The sequence below is a fragment of the Rattus rattus genome, chromosome 2 (genome assembly GCF_011064425.1).
Source record: "Rattus rattus isolate New Zealand chromosome 2, Rrattus_CSIRO_v1, whole genome shotgun sequence".
In the NCBI taxonomy this organism is placed as follows: Eukaryota; Metazoa; Chordata; class Mammalia; order Rodentia; family Muridae; genus Rattus; species Rattus rattus.
This window is the reverse complement of record NC_046155.1, coordinates 177,658,654-177,678,657: the sequence shown is the minus strand read 5'-3', so window position 1 is coordinate 177,678,657 and position 20,004 is coordinate 177,658,654. Positions and strand designations below refer to the sequence as shown.

General features: G+C 51.8%; 1 protein-coding gene across 7 annotated transcripts; it reads right to left on the bottom strand.

The window, feature by feature from the left end:
* Positions 1-1,876: 1,876 nt before the first annotated feature.
* Epn1 (epsin 1) lies at positions 1,877-19,915 on the bottom strand. 7 transcript variants are annotated; one of them, XM_032894524.1, is made up of 12 exons: positions 19,656-19,915; positions 18,072-18,175; positions 16,390-16,719; positions 10,606-10,855; positions 7,675-7,799; positions 7,276-7,350; positions 6,626-6,709; positions 4,814-5,117; positions 4,338-4,448; positions 4,118-4,204; positions 2,649-2,906; positions 1,877-2,486 (listed from the first exon to the last, which is right to left on the bottom strand). In XM_032894524.1, exons 3-12 carry the CDS (start codon positions 16,615-16,617, stop codon positions 2,278-2,280), a joined length of 1,731 nt encoding a protein of 576 aa, XP_032750415.1. In that variant the 5' UTR covers positions 16,618-16,719; positions 18,072-18,175; positions 19,656-19,915; the 3' UTR covers positions 1,877-2,277. The 7 variants fall into 7 exon arrangements, with proteins under 7 accessions (XP_032750415.1, XP_032750419.1, XP_032750416.1 ...); XM_032894528.1 differs by having other exon boundaries at positions 4,118-4,201; XM_032894525.1 differs by lacking the exon at positions 19,656-19,915 and adding an exon at positions 19,495-19,638.
* Between the last annotated feature and the right edge of the window lie 89 nt (positions 19,916-20,004).

The following is a 20,004-nucleotide window of genomic DNA, read 5'->3' as shown; positions in this document are numbered from 1 at the left end:
ATGTTGGTCCTTTACGTTCTACCCTGATGAGAGATGAACTGGCCTTAGGCTTATCTAGGGATTCTCTTTTCCATTCACCATCTCAATCGGAGCACTGGGAGTACAGAATCCTACACTTCACATGTTAGGTGCTTTACTACTGACTCAGCCACATCCCCAGGAGGCTCCAGGACAGGACCTTCTGTGCCCCACCCACCCGCTGCCCTGACAGCCAGACAGGATTAAAGGCTGCACCCTGCCTTTCCAGCTGCATGCTAGAGGCCTGACAGGATGCTTTGCACAGTACCCTGCTGAGCCTGATCTCCAGCCCCTGAACATGCTGCCTAGGTGTCACTGCGATCACAACACACCCAGGAACTGAGCCTCAGTGGGCTTCCTTTAATGGCAGCACCTGCTAAAACTGCTGGCTGGAATATTCTGGAATAAGATATGAGACACAATCTCTTTGGTGTTGCTTTGTATTTCAGACTGTAAAGAAGATGCCAAGGGCACATGCAAAGGTTGTGCTGTGGCTTCCAGGCCATGCTGCTCTGGGTTTTCTTAGTGTTTTGAAGCGGCAGACAGAGTATCAAACCTCCCTCACCACCAGGCCAGGCAGTAAACAGATTCAAAACTGTGCTCCTCCTGGGATGGGTTAACCAAAACTGGTGTAAAGTTCAGAGGTTAAAAAAAAATAATAAAATAAAATTCCACCAAACACACTTCCTTCTGAGCACATGGTTGGACCCGAGTGGTCAACCCAACCATGAAGTCATTCACTCAACCCCCAAAATAAAGGACCCTCCTGCCTCACCGCCCAACTCAACTACCCTAGAACTCCTTTCCCTGAAGCAGGGGACTAGAGCAGAGGGGCTTCGGGAAGCTCCAGCACAGACGGTTGGGAACTCCTACCAACACGCCCAGAGTACTCCTGGCCAGACTGCTCAGCCTATCAAACTAACCTGACCCTGACCGGGCACCAATGCCCCTGGACCCAACCTCCTTGACTGTGGGGTGGCAGCCACTTTCCCCATCCACTTCAACCTTCCCACCACCCCTGGCCTACAGGAGGAAACAGATGGGGAACAGTGGCCACTCCACAGCAAGTAATGGTCCCCAACCAAATATAACTCATCTCATGACATCTTTGCTCTACAGTCTCTATGGGGTACCGCCCCTAGAGTCATCTCTAAAACCCTCACATGCCCTTGACCAATCTCCTAGGCACATTCTGCCTACTTTTGGGGGGTGTCTCTTTAACTGGCCTGGGTGCTGCTAGGGGGCTCAACATGGTAACAAGGGTAATGGTGATATGGCCATCTGTGTCATCATGAGCCTCCACAAGAGAAGTGAGAGTTAAGTATTACATCCGTACCGGTCTGACTCCCACCCGGTTTTCAACCAATGCAATTGTAGCCCAAAAAACTGAAGCTAGCAGTCAGGATCTGACCTGGGGAGTAACAGAAGACCCCCACCTAGAAGGAAAACCTAAGCCGCACCGCAATGATGGCCAACGCCCATCTGTATATGCAGGCTGACAGAAGCTCCTACCCACGCAGGCCACCCGAGGAGTCAGACATAGTTATCCCGTGATAAAAACATAGCAATGGCCAGAGATGCCCTCTGGTGGCCTGCGGGGTTTAGACAGCAGAGGCTAACAAGGCTTCCAAAGCATGCTGGGATGAACCAGTGATGCCTGTGCAGGCCTCAGTAGTGCCAGGACTCAGGGCAACCACGAGCTCGGCCCAGCTCCAGGAACTCAATCAGGGAATTCAATGCTTCAGAAAGATTTGTTCCCAATTGATGTCAAAAGTGACTCCAACCAAACCGAGTCTTCCCTGGAAGAGGGGCTTCTCAGGGACACGTGAACAGTGGACGGGAATTTGGGGGAGCCACATCCATGAGAATTGCCATTTATTCCCGAAGTTGCCAAAATCATCACCAAGGATTCACCAGGGGTGCCAAGGGAACGAGGAGGCTCAAACACTGATTGGGGGTTGTCAGTTTAGAGGGAGGTGGGATGGGTGGGGGAACCCCAGCTGTCCCTCCCCCATCTAATGCCACAGAAAAGGGTCCTCCTCTGGCCGGCTCCCCTCCCCATCCCCATGTCCAGTTTTTCTCAAGGGGAGGTGGGTTGGAGACTTGGGAAGAGGTTGTAGTGTGAGTGGGCCCCAGGAGAGGGAAGGGCACTGGGGGTGAGGGAGCCCCCCCCCCATTTCACATGCACTCACAACACTGATCTCCCAGGGAGCAGAAATTGGGGAAGCCAGCTGAACCAGGCCTCCCTCCTACCCTGGATTATAGGAGGAAGGGGTTAGTGTTGGGGGCTGGGGGACCCGGGGGCATCATGGGGGGCAGGCCAGGGCCTCCACCAAGAGGAGAGATGTAGGTGGGTGGCGCTCCAGGAACTGGGGGCACAGGACTGAGACGGAGTTGGTTCAGGGTGAGCGTTGCAGGGGGTGCTGGCTGGAAAGGATTGGTGACGGAGGGGCCGGTGGCCGGAGCTCCTGCAAAGAGAAAAAAGCAGTCAGCAAGTGCTTGTCTGCCCAGTGTCCATGCCATGGATACACACCCAGATGGAGAGAAACATGCCTGCTCCCTGAGACATCTACTCTGTAGGGACCGAAAAAAGAAACCAAAGACACAAGAGTCCCACATTCCACACTCACCACTTGGAAGGAATGGGTTGGAAGCCTTGGCTCCTGGCGGTGTAGGGCCTGGTCGGCTCACCAGTGAGTCCAAGTCCACAAGGGCTGCATTAGGGCCTAGGAATGACTCCGGAGTCTTCCGTGTTGGCGGGGTAGGAGTTGGGGTTGCAGCAGGAGGGGGACTCCCCACAGACTCAGCCAGAGATCCCCCAACCCCACTCATGTCGAATGCCCCGGGGCTGCGAGCAGGAACCTCCCCTGCGAGCAACTCCAATTCCCCTGGAAAAGGCGAGGACAGTGCTCAGATGGACTAGCAGGCCCACCTGAGTTAGGGGGAAGTGGGAAAGGCAGGGTGATGTCTCAGGAAGGGGCAGGCTGAGCTGAGCCTAGACTAAAAATTGTAAGGATCTTATTGTGGTAAAGAAGTACAGAGAGAATGATAGAATCAAGGTGTCAGGATAACCCACAGTGACGGTTCCAGGTTCCCCAAGCAGTCTCTGAGGGCAGGACAGGACTACCTATAGGACACCTCCAGTCTCAGAAGAGCACTTCCCCCAAAAGAATACTCCAGCTGCATATGGAGTTTTATAGCACAGAAACCAGGCAGACACCCATAACCCTGGGATAGTTCATGACACTCAAGGGCTGGAGGACAAACTTTTTCCCTCTAGGAATTAACCAATGGAAACACATCTCTACACCACAACCAGCACATCATTGGAAGCCTGCTCATTGAATCAGGAAAATAAAGCAAAGCCCAGGGGTACAAACATATAACCCCAACATTTGGGACATAGATAAGAGTATCACACATTCATTCAAGGCCAGCCTGAGCTACAGAATATAGCAAGATCCTGTCCCCAAAACAAAAAACAAAAAACATGGGAAAAGCTGGGGCTGTAGCTCAATGGTAAGGAACAGCTAGGGTTCAGTCCCAGTATAACAAGAAAACATATGGCGGAGTATGGGGGATGCACCTCTACTTCCAGACACAGAACCAAGGCAGAAGGATGACAAGCTGAATGACAGCCTGGACAACTAGCAATATCCCATCTCAAAGAAGAAGTGACCAGAGGTAAGCAGGCCTGAGTGTGGCTATGGGTAAGGCACTAACAGGGAGACGTAGGCCCACACTTGGAGCACTTGCAGTCCAGATGCACAGACCTACAGTCTACAGTCAAGGCAGGGCCTCAGAGACACACAGTTAAACAGAAGGCAGCCCACAGCACCCGCCCCAAGAGGGTGCCCAAATTTCTCCAATTCCTATCCCCATTCAATAAATGATCCAGAAGCAGAAAGAGGTCAGACGGGAGCATGTGGATAGGATGTCCATAGTTACACATCTCCCCGTGAAGAAGGGTGGCTGATCTGACTCACTCTATCATGTGTATTCTACACCCTCAAGTACAGCAGGCACCACCTGGAACAAGGCAGAGACAAGAGCAACCGAGGTTGGGGTTCCCAGGGGGTCAGGAGGAGGGGTGACTCACCTGTGCTGCTCCCAGAGGTTGGCAGGGCAGTGCGGAGTCGGTCGAAGTCTGAGAACTCATCGGGCTCAGTGTCAAAGCCCCCAACTGCTGTGGAGGCCAGGATGTTGAGCTCAGCAGCTGCCTAGGGACTCCACCTCAACCTCCTCCACCCTCAGGACCCAGATAAACTCAACACGAACATCGGGACTGCCACCCGCCCCCGGCACAGGGCAGCCCGTACCTGCAGTGCCATTGCTGCTGGGCTTTGCAGGTGAACCTCCCCAAGGGTCTGAGAAAGCTGGGGCAGGTGCCCAGGGGTCAGAAGATGGGGGTCCACTGGCAGGGGCCCCACCTAGATGAGAAAAGAGATATATGAATTAGTAGCCCCTCCTGCTTGGATAGCTGCTGCCTCTCAACCTGTGGTGGCCCAAAACCACCCAAACGACTAGCTCCACTCTCAGCTCCTTCTACCTACAAACATGTTAGCATTACTCAGCCAGTCAAGGGGCAGGCTGGGCCCACCCATACCAGCTCTCAAAAGCATTCTCAAATTCCCGCCACTTACCCCTCTACAGCCCTCCTTACTCAGCTTCACATAGCCAGATGCCCAAGGCCCCTCCCTCTGCCTTGGCCATCTCACGACCCCCTACTCTGCCCAAGGCCTTCAAGAGATGGCTAGGCCCCCGGGGCATCAAAGCAGCATATGGTGGTGCTCACCATCAGTGCTTCCCCACGGGTCAGATGTGGGCCCCTCTCCAGCTGCAGGAGCTGGGGTCCCACCCCAAGGGTCAACAGAGGGCCCTGTAGGGGCTGCAGGCCTCCAAGGATCCCCGGAGGCTGGCGTGGGGGCTGCACCACCCCAAGGATCAGCAGCTGGAGGGACAGCAGGTCCCCCCCAAGGGTCTGAGGCAGCAGCAGCCACAGGGACAGCAGTAGGCACAGATGCCGGGCCCCCCCAAGGGTCTGAGGCCTGTGGAGGGGCTGGGGTTGTGAAGACGTCAGCAAGATCCATAAGAGATGACTGTAGGAAAGAGAAGAGAAGGGATATGAGGCGAGAACTAGAGACAGTCAGGACGCCACCCACCTCTCATCAACCCCACTCTGCCTACCTCTATTCTCCCCATTTTCCTATTCAGCCACTCCCCACCTAGGTCTTCCTCCAGAAGGCCCTGATTTACCTACTCATTTTCTGGCCCTTGTCTATTCCCTGTACAACAACCCCTGGGTTCTCTGAGTGAAGACAGAGGTAAAGCTCTCCTCCCTGCGACCAGCAAAACTGTAAGGCCTTCCTTCACCCACTATGTGCTTTGGCTGGATTTTTTAGTTGATCTAGCCCAACCCTCACCACAGCAAGCCCTTCCCTGAGCTCCCACAGGTTACTCCAATCACCTCCCGATGCTACATCACTACCCTGCAGTGTCCATGCAATGCTGCCTGCCTATGGCTGCAGATCCATATGCAGACACTTAAGCAATGCCCTGGTGTTCTGAGGGCAGGCACATAAAAGCAGCAAACCAAAGCTCTGACGTGACAGTGGAGATAACCTATAGAGGTGCACATGAGCACTCGTGTGCGCACGCACACACACACACCCACGCACACACAGCCACTGATACCCATGAAGCAAACATTCTGAGAGACAGAACAACCAGGTCTTCCCTAAGTGGCCACACTTACACTCAGAGTGTAAAGGCCAGGAGCAGTAACAAATGAGTCTCCCACAGCCAGATGTAGGACCTCCCAGGCATAAGTCCAGCCCGAGCAGCCACAGTGACAAGAAAGTCACATCGGGGCTGGGGCTGGAGGTGGTAGAATACTTGCCTAGGATGAGAAAGCCCTGGATCCAATCCCCAGCCATGAGTAAAATCATGCACGGTAGCACATGCACATAAATCCCAGCCCCCGGGGGCAGAGAAGAAAAAGTCCAAGGTCAGCCCAGTTACACAGAATTCAAAGGCCAGCCTGGGCTACATGAGAAAAAGAAAGATAGAAAGACACCTGCTCCTTATGACCCCAATCTGGAAGCAGGCTAGGCTCAGGGTATGCCAATTATGACGGCACTCAGTCAGAGCAGCTACAATGATCCTACAACGCCACCGCCGCCACTGCTGCTACAGGCTCAGGGCCAGGTGCTCAGCCAGGGTCCTGACAGAAAGATCTGGAAGGCTGCCTGGCCTCAGCCTATCTGCACACTGAACCATGAGAAAGCAAGTGTGCATGCCCAAGAATCTAGCAGGGCCTACCAAGGTCAGCTGTGAGCACGAGAGTGACAGACCGACTATTCTCTGCCTTGGTCAGGGAAGACTCAGGCAAGGACCACCAACCCTTAGTGTCTAGCAGAGGCAGGGTCTGTGGAAGGCATCTGGCAAACAGCATGGGCAGATGAGCCCGAGTCCTGCTGCAGCTAGTCAGGCTGCTGCTAGGTCCTGGGCCCTCTGACTTAGCACTCGGTCTACATGGACGCTCCTCTGACCACAGGTGGCATGGCAGGAGCTAGTGAGCCAGAGGACAGAACACACAGGCGCTCACCTCCTCCTTGCCCCCAGTCTCCCTCTTGCTCTCCTCTATTGCCATCTGCAGCCTCAGGTCATCCCCACGACGGATCCGCTCTTCCTATGGAGAGCAGAAGCAGCCAGACAGGTAGGGTCAGAACATGGGCCATGGGAGGGCAGCTGGCCCACCCCAAAAGCCCCCATCCCAACCACCCTCTCTCCCACTCTGAAAACGAAAATAAAATAATTAAAATGGAATGTGGACAATGTATGGAATGGGGATGGGAATGTGACACCTGGGTCAAAGGTGGGGCAGGAGGCAGTGGAGCTGTGGTCTGGAGGGAAGGGGATTTGATTGTGTGCAGGATGCTATGAAAGGAATGGCTAAACCTGGTTGTGAAAACAGCTTAGGAAGCTGGGAAGCAGTGGGACCGAGGAAGAGGAGGAGGAGGCCCTTTCATCTTGGCCTACTGCTGAGGTGCTACTAGTGACACTTAGACTCCCAGACAGCTACAGCAGACCTATCCAATGTCCTGGTGTCCACCCTGGCTAAAGACGCTGAACTGAAAGTGAGTAAAATACACCTGTACTCAGGGGAGGCAGTCAGGAAGGGGCAAGGAGTAAGGACCCACGGACCTGAGCAAGGTGTAAGGAAAGCCCTAGGGGGGAAGGGGAGGCCACTCTGACCTTATCGTGCTCCTCTCGGCTCAAACTAAGGGCCAGCTGGAGCTGGACGTCATCCTCGGGGCCGCAGGACGGGGGCTGGTGGAGAGAAAGTATGAGGGACAAGGCAGGAGAAGCCAGAGCCAGAGTAACAGGCAGAGAGGCAGGCCAAAAGGGGGCACAGGGCCAGGCTGAGCGAGATCAGGGAAGGAGACACTGGTTCTCCCAAATCTGTAAAGGTGGGCAGAGAAAGAAAGAAGCTGTGTGCCTGACTGTCAAAGCGCAGGTCAGCTTCCCAGGAGGGAAAAGCTAAGATGGAGGGAGCCCCCGAACAGAGAGAGACAGCAGGAGAGTGAGGCAGGAGAGGCATGAGGACAGGATGGCAGAACAGAAATCAGCCCTCTCCCCCACAGTGCCCCGTACCTGGTCAGCCTCCTCCTTGCTCATAGCCAGGGCCAGCTGGAGCTGCAACTCCTCCTCCCCGCTGCTCTGTGGCCATGCCTGCTCCGCCTCGGGAGGTGGTCCAGAGCCCACAGCTGCTGAGGAAGCTGGAAACAGGAAGACATTAAGACACAGATGGACTAAAGACCAAAAGATGAGAACCCACAGCCAGATGTGGGCTGCAGCCCAAATCCCAGCACAGCTCCCCTTCCCCCGCAAAAGGCCTTTGAGGGCAAAACTGGGAGAAAAAGTTATGTAGCCAGAGTCCAGGGAGGGGCAAAGGCCAGCCCCACCCTCAGAACTGCAAGCTACTGATAAGGGAAGACCAGGGTCTGAAGGACAACCAACAGGTTTGGGCCTCCAGAGGGACCCTCCCTAGTTTCCCAGGCTAGGAGAGTTCCCAACAGAGCAGTCAAGGGCCCCCGTTTGTAGGCAGAACTGAAGCCCTGGCAGGGACAGCTGGATTTAAGAGGGAGGCAATGTCTGTCCAGACTGTGGAGACCAACGAGGTGAGCATGAGCCTCTGGCATCAGGAGAAGGGCATGGAGACGGGGAAGGCCACATTAAGGTCAAGAGCCTGGCTCCGGGGCCAACAGAAGGTGGGAGAGAGGTTGATGGTGTGCTCCCAAGAGGAGGCTCGAGACCAGTTCCTACAGTCTGCCTCTTCTCATCTCCTCCTTCAGTCCTGGCACCATGCCCTGGTGTCTGCAGGCTCCATCCATAGTGGCTCCATTCCCTGACGGAGGGCAGGTCTCTAACCACTGCTCCAGCAGTGATCCAGAGAAGACCCACACTCTAAGACGCTGTCTGCTCCTGCCCCCACATCCCTTTTACCCTAAGATGGATCCTGGAACACCCTCAGGAGGCACAACCCACACCCCACTGGCAAACCTACACTGTGCACACCTTAAGGCCCCACTGCAGACCTCATGAGGCAATGGGCAGCCACCAACAACACAAGAACTTCAACCCAACCACCCAGCTTCAGGCTCCCTGTGGCTTCCAGCCCTTTGCAACCCTCCCCAACTCCTGTGGAAACCTTCCTCTCTCCGAGCGTTTGCTCTGGGACATGGGTCAGGCGAACATGGCCCATGACCAAAGCTGGTACTTTAAATAGTTGAGAAAGAAAATGAAAGAACATGTCAAGACATACAAAAATTGTAAAGAAATTCCAATTTAAGCCAGGCAGTGATGGCACACACCTTTGATCCCAGCACTCAGGGGACAGAGGCAGGCAGATCTCTGAGTTTGAGTCCAGCCTGGTCTACAGAATGAGTTCCAGAACAGCCAAGGCTACACAGAGAAACCCTGTTCCAAAAAAGGAAAAAACAAGCAGCAGCAACAACAACAAAATCAATTCCAATTTCAGAGCCCATGACGGGAGCATGGGAAGCATGTGACCCATGCTTATCTGTGTGTGGAGCAGGTGATGTATGTGCCTCGGGCTCCTGGATCAACAAAGCTCAAGGCACTCAAATATCTGGCCTCTCTGGAGTTTGGCCATGTCTAACAACTAAGAAGTCCTCCTCAGAGAAACTAGGAAGATGGCCTAGTGGTTTAACACACTTGCTGCCCAAGCATGAAAACCAGAGTTCAGATCCCCAGGACACACCTAACTATGAGGTAGACTGAACAGTTAGTTCACTAGTAATTCCAGCCTATGGAGACACAGACTGGCCAGAGCAAGCTGGCTCAAGGCTTGACTTGGTGAGCTCAGGATTTGACTAAGACCGTGCATCAAAAAGAACAATGTGTAAAGCAGTCAGCGCTGGGCCACCGTACACGTGGCTGCAAGTGCACAGCCATTTGTTCACACGCACACCGCATACACACATGTGCATGCATACCACACGCTTTCCACGAAGCCAACCAGGCCATGTTCCTTGCTACGGACATCCCTCCTCGGCCCAGCCCAATCCTGTATTAGAGCTTCCACTCTTCCCCTGGTGGGTCACTCCTGGACGCCCCCAGGTTCCTCCCCTCTACTATGTTCCCTGCTTTAAGCTCCACCTGAGCACGTCCCACAGTGTCCTCATATCTCTGACCCAAACTTGATGCATCAGACGGAAGGCCTCCCGTTAGAACCAAGGTCGCAGACTTTTGGTTCCATCTGCCCTGGAGGGTCCAATCCCGCTCACCCCCAGCACTGTCTCACCATCCCCACAACCACTTGCAAACTCAGTGCTCCCAACTGTCCTCCTATAATCTCCCTATCTAACACTCTTCCCACTCTCCCTGCCAAGCCAAGGTCCCTCTGCATGAAAAAATGAAACCTCTATATAATCCAGGAAGGACTCCCACACCTGCCACTGAACATGCTACTAGACAGATCACACAGACTTAAGACATGAGACGCACTCTCTCTTTATGCCACTTTCATTTCTTTTTAAATGCTCATCAGCACCCACTAATCTTGAATTCACCATTTACAACATTCTCTGACTTCAAAAAGTAGACTCACAGGCCGTCCTGTCAGCCACGGTGCTGGCCTCCTCTGGGACTTTACACTACTATCTATCCTTTAGCTAGAGGGACAGTCTACAGAAGGCCAGACTAGCAGCTCCATCAGGAGCGAGCACACATGTCCCCATCAGGGGCTGACCTAACCCTGAACCTGGGGAGTTGCAAACCCCAAGCAATCTAACAAGATGTGGGCATACCTTCCTGGACACTCCAAAAACCAAGACAGAAGTCAGGGACTCTGCTGGCTGCCCTCAGGTCTGGAGATTCTTAGGCCCAAGGGAGGCATTCAGCAAAATTTTAGGCAAGCTAAATGAAATCTCTAGAGTCTAAGGCCATCCATCACACAAGGCAAGGGAGAAGAAGGGTGATCAGCTGGAATGGGCCCACAGATAGAAACAGAGGACAGAGCCTAGCTGTCTGGGACTTCCAGGAGTGGGAGAGAAACCTCACCCGTGGCAGTCTGTGCCAGTTTCTCCTTGGTCTTGAGCGCGTGGGCGCGCTCCTCCCGAAGCCGATCCTCATCACGCAGCAAAGCCACCAGCTGCTTGGCCTTCTCCCGCACATTCACACCCTGGTCCTTGCCATCACGGTCCACATACTGGAAGTCCTTCAGCGTCTGCACAGCATACATGTTCTCTTTGCACTGTTGTGATACACGCTCAGAGCCAGTCTTGATGAGGTACTCCATCAACGTCATGGCCTGCAAAGTGCAGGTACACCAGTCACTGACACTGAACTCCACTGGAAAAGAGGCTAGAGGCTGAGGAAGCATTTGGGCCCGGGGCAGCTGCCCACATTCAAATCTCACAATCTACTGTCTGTCTACCCAGTAGAATGCGGAATGGACCTAAAAAGGAGAAAAGTGGGGACACAGGCTACCATGAGCCATACACTGTGCTTGGTGAGAGAGGCCAGGACAAAGGCCACACAACGTGTGCCCCCGTGGATATGAGACATCCGGAAGAGACCAATTCCGATAAACAGAGGAGACCAGGGGTTGCCAGGGGATAAGTGTAAGTCAGAGGCATCCAGTAGGGTCAAAGAAAAATTCATCTACCAGCCAGAGCTGTGGCTACCAGCACCAAATTTACCAGATGCCAATGGACTGCTCACCCCAAAAACGCTGACTGCTGTGCATGCACTCTAAGTACTTCAGGAACAATTAACACAGAAGACAAGATGGCAACCACTAAAGTAGCCAATCGGGGCATCATGTAGCATCACAAAACACACCCCACATCCCAAAGGCAAAATCTGTGCCAAATCAAAGTGCAGGAAGTCTTAAGCATGAAGAGATGGCTTGATGCTAAAGGAATGAGACGATATAGGAGCCTGCTAGGCCCAGGTTCTCTCAGGAGGGATAAGCACCCAAGCCAAGCCAAGCCAAGCCAGCCACTACAACATCAGGAGCGACAGATCAGAGCAAACACACTACAGCTCAATGGCATCCTTGGGTATCTCTATTTTATAATATGCAAACAAATTCCAATTTCAGCAAGATGAAATTAAAGTACTTAAGGAAAAAAAAATAGTGACTATAGCCAGGGGCCAGAGAGATAGCTCAGTGGTTAAAAGTACTTGTTGCTCTTGCAGACAACGCCAGTTCCATTCCCAGCACTGACAAGGTGACTCACAACCAAATATAGTCTAGTCCCGGGGTCTAACACCCTCTTCTAACCTCTGTGGACACTAGGCACATAAGCAAGCAGTCCACACACATAGATACAGGCAAACAATTATACACATCGAAGTACAATTAAATAAATCTTAAACAAATGAAACAGATAACCAACCCAAGGAAAGCTCTAACTCAAGGTCTGTTTCCAGAGCAACATCCTGGTCATGGTCATGGTCCCTGAAAGAATCTGAAAAAGGCTTAGTCACTATCCAGGGAGAAAAGCACACCTCAGGTTTATGCAATGACTACAAAGACTCCATAGAGCTCCCCCAAAACTCAAACTTCCCGGGCACAGAATGGAATGAGAAGAAATGTGACAGAGGCAGCCAGGGGAGCTAAGCACTATCTACACAGCGAAATGTGCTATAAAACACTGCTATAGCCCATTGAAGTTCTGTAATGGGGAGGGCAGGACAGGACAGAGACAGCGACTTCCTATACAGATCCCTCTCCTCAAAACACAGTTCTTCAGCCTCAGCCTCAGCCTGAGAACTGGGGTTACAGGGATATGCCACCACCCTCCTTTGGAAAGGTTTGCTGACAAGCGTTTACATCTGATTAGTCCCCAGCTGGCCATGGCAGTGTTTACTCTCAGGAGAGAAATATTTCTATGCATGGTTACACCCCAAGAGGGAAAGGCAGAGAGGCAGGCCGGAGGCCCTTACGTTTTGGAATCCAGAATCTTCCAGATTGAAACAAGGAAGACACTGCACAGGGACACACCTGAGAATCCAATCAGAAGGGAATTTTGCCAACAGCCATGCAACACAGGACAGGAGCATAGCATATAAATTACTTCACCTTGGTGAATGGCGTACTTTGTGCTGGATGGTTATGAGACACTTTCATTCTTGTAGCTCTCTGGACTTTGGAACTGCCGCTAAGACTATGAAGCAGGAAACTGCTCAAATAAATACCGAGGCACAGTGCCACGCACACGAAAACTGCTGTAAATGCACTGGGGCTAACCAACAATATAGTGTGTCAGACAGAGTATCCGTAACACAACTGCTACACGCAACAACACAGAGAAGCAGAGATCACTGCCCCAGGCAATGCAAGCAGAGCAAGAGACCCCAAAGAGCACACCACCGGACCATACCTAAGGAGCTCTCCAAGGGACTTCACAGACATTCAGAGTGCCCTGGGGAAAGGGAAGTCCTGGGGAAGCCTCTGAGAGGAGTCTTTAGAAGGGTGCACAATCCCACAACTCAGCAGGTTAGACACTTGTGCTTCAGCACTCCGACATCACAGTGAACACTTAACACACAGCTAGCATCTTCCTCTATCTCTGGACACATACACCTCCATTTTCACAAAGCACAGTCTCTGACCAACTACTCCAGAGTGGTGGCTTCAGGGGCCACGCTGTGTTCCAATAAAACTTTACCTGCAAAGCAGGTAGTGCACAGCATTGATCCAGAGCCTGCTCTCAGCTGACTTCTAGTTAACATAAAATAAAGACTGGAATGAAACTGAGACTTGTATCCTCTGAGAACATATGTCAGAGTGGTGGATTACAGGTGCCAGGCCCCTAAAGCATATATTCTCCACAGGTTGACTAGATCCACAGAGTACCACGAGGCAGGGATGCACAAGCAGGAGCCCCAGCACAGCATGAGAAACCAGAGTCAGAGCAAGCAGGACCCCCGACAAAGCCACATGGTTTTGCAGGCACTCAAAGTCATGCCCAACATCCCTGCCAACGGGGCCACACAATCAGAACTGAAGAGCAAAACTGCTCTATTGACTGTAGAATAGCTATAAAAAGGACATGTTGTCAGAACTCAGAAGACCGTGACTAGAAAGGGGATTTTTGTCCCTTAAAAACCAGCATTTAAAAAAAAAAAAAATCCCAAACCAGGCATGGTGGGGCACAAGTTTGAGGCCAACCTGATACATATAGCAAGTTCCAAGACAGCCAGTACTACATTTCAAGAAAAAAAGATTGTTAGCTATGTGTGAGCAGCCCGGCAGCCTCTTCCAGGAAGTCTTTTCTGTCTGCTGGAAGCTATACAGGATCCTCCACCTTCCAGCCTCTGCAACTACTTGCCTGAGAGCTACCTCAAGTCTGGACCTCCAGTAAGGCTGGAAGCAGAAACGAACCTGGGAATCAAGACTACCACTCCCTCAGGAAGCAGCCTCAGAAGCCCATCCACATACCAGCTCCAGCCACTAGAACAGCTTTCTCCAGAACTCCCCAGCCCTATCTAGGCCACCAACTGACTGTTCTAGGCTCCTGGCAGCACAATCTCATCCACTGAACAGAAGGGATCTGCATTCCAGGGCCACTCTAGACTGGTTTCCCCATACATCCATCCCCATTCAAGTCCTGCAGCCCTACCCCTCAGAGAGGGTTTGCTTAGCCCTGGACTGAGGTTGGGGACCCCTATGGAAGAGTTAGGAGAATTGAACCCCATAGAAAGACCAATACTGTCAACTGTTACTGGACCTCCAGGAGCTCCCAGGGACTAAGTCACCAACCAAAGAATATACACGGGCTGGTCTAAGGCTCCTAAGCACGTATGTAGCAGAGGACTGCCTTGTCTGGCCTCAGTGGGAGAGGATGCCCTTAGAGACTTGATGCCCCAGGGAGGGGGGATGCTGGAGGCACCCTCTCAGAGGTGAAGGGGAAGGAGGGGAAGGAGGGAAGTAAGGGACAGGGGAGAGACAATTATTTTGGATGTAAATAAGTAATTAAAAGAGCTTGCTTGTGACACTGAACCTTTTCTCCAGTTCCCAGCAGATTAAATGCCACCTGGCTTTTCCTTCTAAGTCCAGTAAGAAACTGAATCAATGGTTACATGCAAGTCAGGACTAATCTTGGTGTGCTGTGATGGGCATGAAACAGTCCTCGGTTCTCTGCTTCAATGGGTAGATGCTGCTGTTTCCTCATCTTGAAGCAAAGGAAACAAGCCTACCTTGACAGGAAGTCTCTCATATAGTTCAGGGCAGTGCAGACTTTAAACTGGGGCCATGAGTACAGATGCCTCACAGTGACCTGAGATATAGAGCAACCCCTACCCCCCTAACCCCCAAAGCAGAGAGTCACGTACTAACACTCACCATCTGGGGCAGAGTCAGAAGACACCCATCCCACAGAAGGTGGTCCAGCAACCAGACTGACGCTCCACAATCAACACTGTAACTCAGCCAGCTGACCGCAGCCCTGCCCTTAGCTCCTTCCATAACATGAGAACCAAGTGTGGGAGACACCAGCAGTACCCCCATTCCCCAAGAGTGTTGGTCAAACCTGAAACCAACTTGTTCAGTAATGCCCTGGATGCATTTCCTTCTTTAAAAGGAAATGCCTGAAATCTGGGTACTTGCCTGGGTCGTGTATGCAACCAGACCACATTTACCAAACGTTCACGCCCTGTGTGCCCTCTGACCCAGCAACTCCTGCACCAGAGAAAAGCAAGCACATCAGGATATTAGCAGCAGCAGTTTTGCTTAAAAACCACTGCCACAATGCAGAAGTGTAGGCCTGTAACTCCAGCTGCTCGGGGGACTGAGGAAGCCCATAAATTCAAGGCCTACTTAGACCACACAGCAAGTCAGAGACAAGCCATGACAATTCAGCAAAACTTTATCTCAAAACAGGTAAAAAATGCAATGCTGAGGATATAAATGATAAAGCAATGTCTGTGCATGTGAAGGCCCTAGATTTAAAACCCAAAATCCATCTGTGCTCCATTCTGTCATCACCCTATACATGCGACACTTGCAGGCACTAGTCTGTTACCTTCCCCAAGATTATGCCTTTCATAACAGGTCAACCAATATCAGCCAGTCTGACAGAACCTTACAGAGAAGGCACCTGAGAGTCTCCTGTGCTATAGCCAACACGCCCGCAGCCCAGGGCCCTCTGCGGATCGGAAGCGCACACCTCAAAGCAGGGCAAAGCTTTCAGAAGCTGAGAACTGACGAAACCCCCCATCCCAAAAAAAGACCAACAACAGCAAACAAATCAAAAAGCACCTGAGAGAGCAGGAGCTCACACTCAGCTCCAGAGCTCAAAGCTAGCCCAGGCTCCAGAAGAACCTATCAAACAAATAAAATGAACAATATATATAGGTCCGGGTACTGACACAATCCCAGAACTCAGAAGGTTCACTACAAATTCTAGGCCAGCCTGCACTACACAGAAAGACCAAATGAAAACAAAAAAGTTTAGGGAAAAAAATCTGTCTGTACGGAATTATATACGTTCTTGTCATTAACTATTCCCTTAATGACACAGTATGACACTATGGTATACACCATTTGCATTGTACTAGGTACAGTAGGCAATCTAGAGATACTTGAAAGACACAGGAAGATGTCACCCGGCCATTCACAAAGGCTGCACAATTTAACAGAAGATACTTGACCACCATCAGACTCTAAAACTAGGAACCAAAGTCCCAGGGATGTTAAATCTGTTGACCCAAGAGATTTAACATAAAAGAACAGTCTTCAACTGTTCCCCCTCTTAAGAGGGTGATAGCTAGGCAAGGCACACCCTGCTGTGCACCTGTCCTACTGCCCCAAGGGACCACACCCCCGGTGCTGACCTTGTAGACGTGCCTCCAATTCTTGCCATGGTCGTTGAGCCGCTTCCAGATCATGCTCATAATCTCGGAGAAGGCCACAACATTGTAGGTGAGGTCAGCAATCTCTGACATGAGGGAGCTGGATGGGCCCCAGGGATCATTGCTTGTGGCCTCCCGGACCTTGATCTCTGCCTCTGAGTAGTTGTGGACGATATTCTTCATCTGACGCCGCAGCGATGATGTCGACATTGTGCCCAGTAGTGGTGTCAAGGGGCACCAGCCCCCTGGGGCATGGAGAGATGACGCGACTCACAAAGGGAGACCGCAATGGACACTGGTAGATCACCACATCTGAGGGGGTATGGGGGGGAGAGAAGCTTTGGACACACAAAGGAGATGTGGAGCCAACCAGCACCCAAGCTGCCTTGGTCTCCCCTTCTGCAGGTTTCCCACCACCCTTGAGGGAAAGGGACAATGCTAAGTGGCTGAGAAGCTTCCCTCCCCTGTTAACCTCTATCTTAAAGTTAGCCCATCCTTCTTTCAGTTCCTCAAACAGGCCTAGCTTCTTCCTGCCTGGGGCCCCAGACCAGCTAAAACAAAACATGTAGTGGTAGGTCAGACACCATCTTAACAGGACAGGCCTTATCCTTTAGACCTTAGACTTCTCTGGGACAAAATGAAGTGCTGCATGTCTACCAAACAGGTTTCAATAGAGGCCAGCCAGCTCTCAGGGGGATACCCTGTCCTGTCCTGCTAACAAACTTTTCCTCCTTCCTCACCAGACTTGCCACACATCCCTAGGGTGCTACTTATACGAACTCAAATGCCTTTGTCACTGTTCCCAGAGATGCTCCTGTGAGTGGATTCTTGTGATTTTAGAGCTATTTGTCTTGATTCTGAAACTATGGTTGACCTAAGACCCACAGTGGTGGAAACAATACTGGTTTTCCCTGCACAGAAGCTGACTGGGAAAAACCACTCGAACAACAGTGCAGGAAGGAAATGGAGAAAGAAGCAAACAACCCTGGGACAGGAGTCATAGCAAAAGAGGCCAATGATGGGACTTAAAAAATGGTAGGGAGACAGAAAGACAGCGCAAGGTAGTGGGAGGCTGGGAGATGCCCAGGGACTAGTTGTCCTGAGGGTAGGGAGGGAAGCTCAAGAGAGCAGAGAGATAAGAAATGTAGGAGTCCCCACTAATGGACACCAACTGTGCTATGCACGAGGCACATATTGTCTCATTTAACACTGAATGCAGACAATGGCCTCATGGAAGTTAAATAACTTGGCCAAGGTCACATCATAAATATCAAAGCAGACTCAACTATCAAACCTACTTTACCTCTATAAACTCCTATTTGGGGGGAGGGGGGATCAGTGACACATCTCTCTACAAGGCCTTGACTATCCTGGAAGTTGAAGAGATAAATCCACGTGTCCCTCCCTCCCAAGTGCTGGGTTAAAGGTATGTGCCATTAAACGCATGCTTTTAAATTAACCTAAATAAATTAACCTGTGCTGTGACCAGCTAACAGAAAGCATCAAGGGCAGAAATCTAGATAATATTAACAAGCACTTCCACAACCTTCTAGGCACCCATTAAGTCCTTTAAGCTATCAACTCAATTAATTCTTACAAATCCATGACTCAAAGTCACTTTACACAGGAGGTCCTCCATTAGCACCTTGCCCAGGGACACACACCTCACAACTGGAGCAGCCTGGGTCCAGAGTAGACTCCGATCAACAGTCTATGCCTCTCCAACAAGCCATGGAGGGAGATTTACTGAGCCCTACCATGATCCAACCTGAAGGAAGACATAGGTGAATGGGAGAGGCTGCTCTTTACCTTGAACTCAGGCCAGAGAATGGAGTACCTGCTAACAGGTATAACTAGGCAAAGGGGAAAAGAAAGTAGCAGGGTCCCAAATCAGGTCTGAACAGACACCAGAAGACAAACAGATGTGACACACATGAAAGAGAGGGGTAAGAGGGAGGGAGAGAAGGAAAGAGGCACACAAAAACTCAGGCAAAAAAAAAAGCAATACAGAATCATGGGGAAGACAGCAAGGCAGGAGATCAGAAAGGCAGGGACCCTAAAACAAAACACACACACACACACACACACACACACTCTGATCTGGAGGGTCGGGGCGGCAGGAGATATAATTTAAAAGAACACAAAATTTACACTCAAATCCCGGCCACATAAGCAACCAGCAAAACAAACCTGTGACTCAGTTCACCTAACTGTGTAACAAAGGGAGGGGTGCTAGCCGGCAAGCTTGCTGATTAAATAAGATGGGTACATAAAAGACTTGGATCTGTGCCCCACAGATAGTAGGCGCTCAGTACCCCTGGCTGCTATAATTATCAGAAAAAGACATTTCCAAAAGGGTGGCATATAAAGATGCACTATCCTAACACCAACTACCTACTCCAAGCATGTTCAAAAAACATACTAGATCTCACAAATGCTGCTGAAAATGAGTCAATTTTCCACATTTGATTAATTTAGAATTGCTTATTAAGCAGTGCAAACAATATAGCGAAATTCTCCCAAGGGGAACTCAAAAACCTGGTATCAAATACTAAGCGAAATAAAACCTCTAATAATAGTAATCACATGCTTAACTCCAGGCCAGACATTGTTAGGCACTTTACCAGCACCGACTCAATTAATGCGCAGAGACCCTGTGGTGCAGGAACTATGAATGCTTCCGTTTAGAAGGCTAGAAAACTGAAGTCTCAAGACCGAGGAAAGCAGCGGGGGCTCTGGATTCCACAGCCAGAGCTCCTACCAGAACACCAGAGACTCAAAAACCTGGGAGGCACATTCTAAACCAAAGCAATAGGTTCCTAGGAAGGAATTTAGTACCTGGGGACGATAGCAAGAACGGGAGAGAAATATGCACTAGAGGGAAACGAGTCTGGGGAAATGAAGACACAGAAACCCAGAAAAGACAAGAACTGCATCCTGACAGGAACACGGAACGATCCAGGACACAAACACACAGCACTCGGACCTCCAAACCTTTTTGTACAAACACCGAAACACAGAGGCAGAGCAACACAAACAGGGCCACGCGAGACGGAGACACTGACAATCCCAAAAAAAGACACACACCGGCAGGCAACCCCGACCCGGGCACAGCGGTACAAAAGCAGCCACAAGCCATCAGCGGCTGGAACACCGGCTCCGAGTCTGGCTGGACCCGCGCGCGCCACTGCCCAGGTCGGAACACCGGACTTGCCGCGACGGAGGCCAGCATTGCGCCCCTCGCTCACCTCGGCCCGCTTACACCGGGCTCCCGGGGGTCATGACGGTCAGACCCCTGCCCCGGCTCGGCCTCGGTGTCGCCGGGCGCGCGCCGGGCTGCGGGATGCAGAAGTGCGCACGTGCGCACGCACAGACGCACGGAGGGCCGCACGGCGACGGCCCCGCCGCCCCGGCGCCCGGGAGGGGCGCGGAGAGCCGGGCGGGGGAGGGGAGCCTCCGAGTGGACGGGAAGCAACCGAAGGTGGCGGCGGACCGGAAGCGGAAGTGACCCCGCGTGCCCCGCCCTCTGCACTTCGCCCGGCAGCCTCCACTTCCGCAACCAAACCCGCCCCGGCATCATTTCCGGCGCATGAGACG

What these genes read in the sequence shown, in the direction of transcription:
- Epn1 (XM_032894524.1), bottom strand. Translation starts at nt 16,617, where the DNA reads ATGTCGACATCATCGCTGCGGCGTCAGATGAAGAATATCGTCCACAAC. An exon ending in ACTGGCACAGACTGCCACGG is followed by an intron (nt 7,800 to 10,605) that starts GTGAGGTTTCTC and finishes TCCTGTTTCCAG; the next exon opens with CTTCCTCAGCAGCTGTGGGC. An exon ending in CAGCAGCAATGGCACTGCAG is followed by an intron (nt 4,205 to 4,337) that starts GTACGGGCTGCC and finishes TGGCCTCCACAG; the next exon opens with CAGTTGGGGGCTTTGACACT.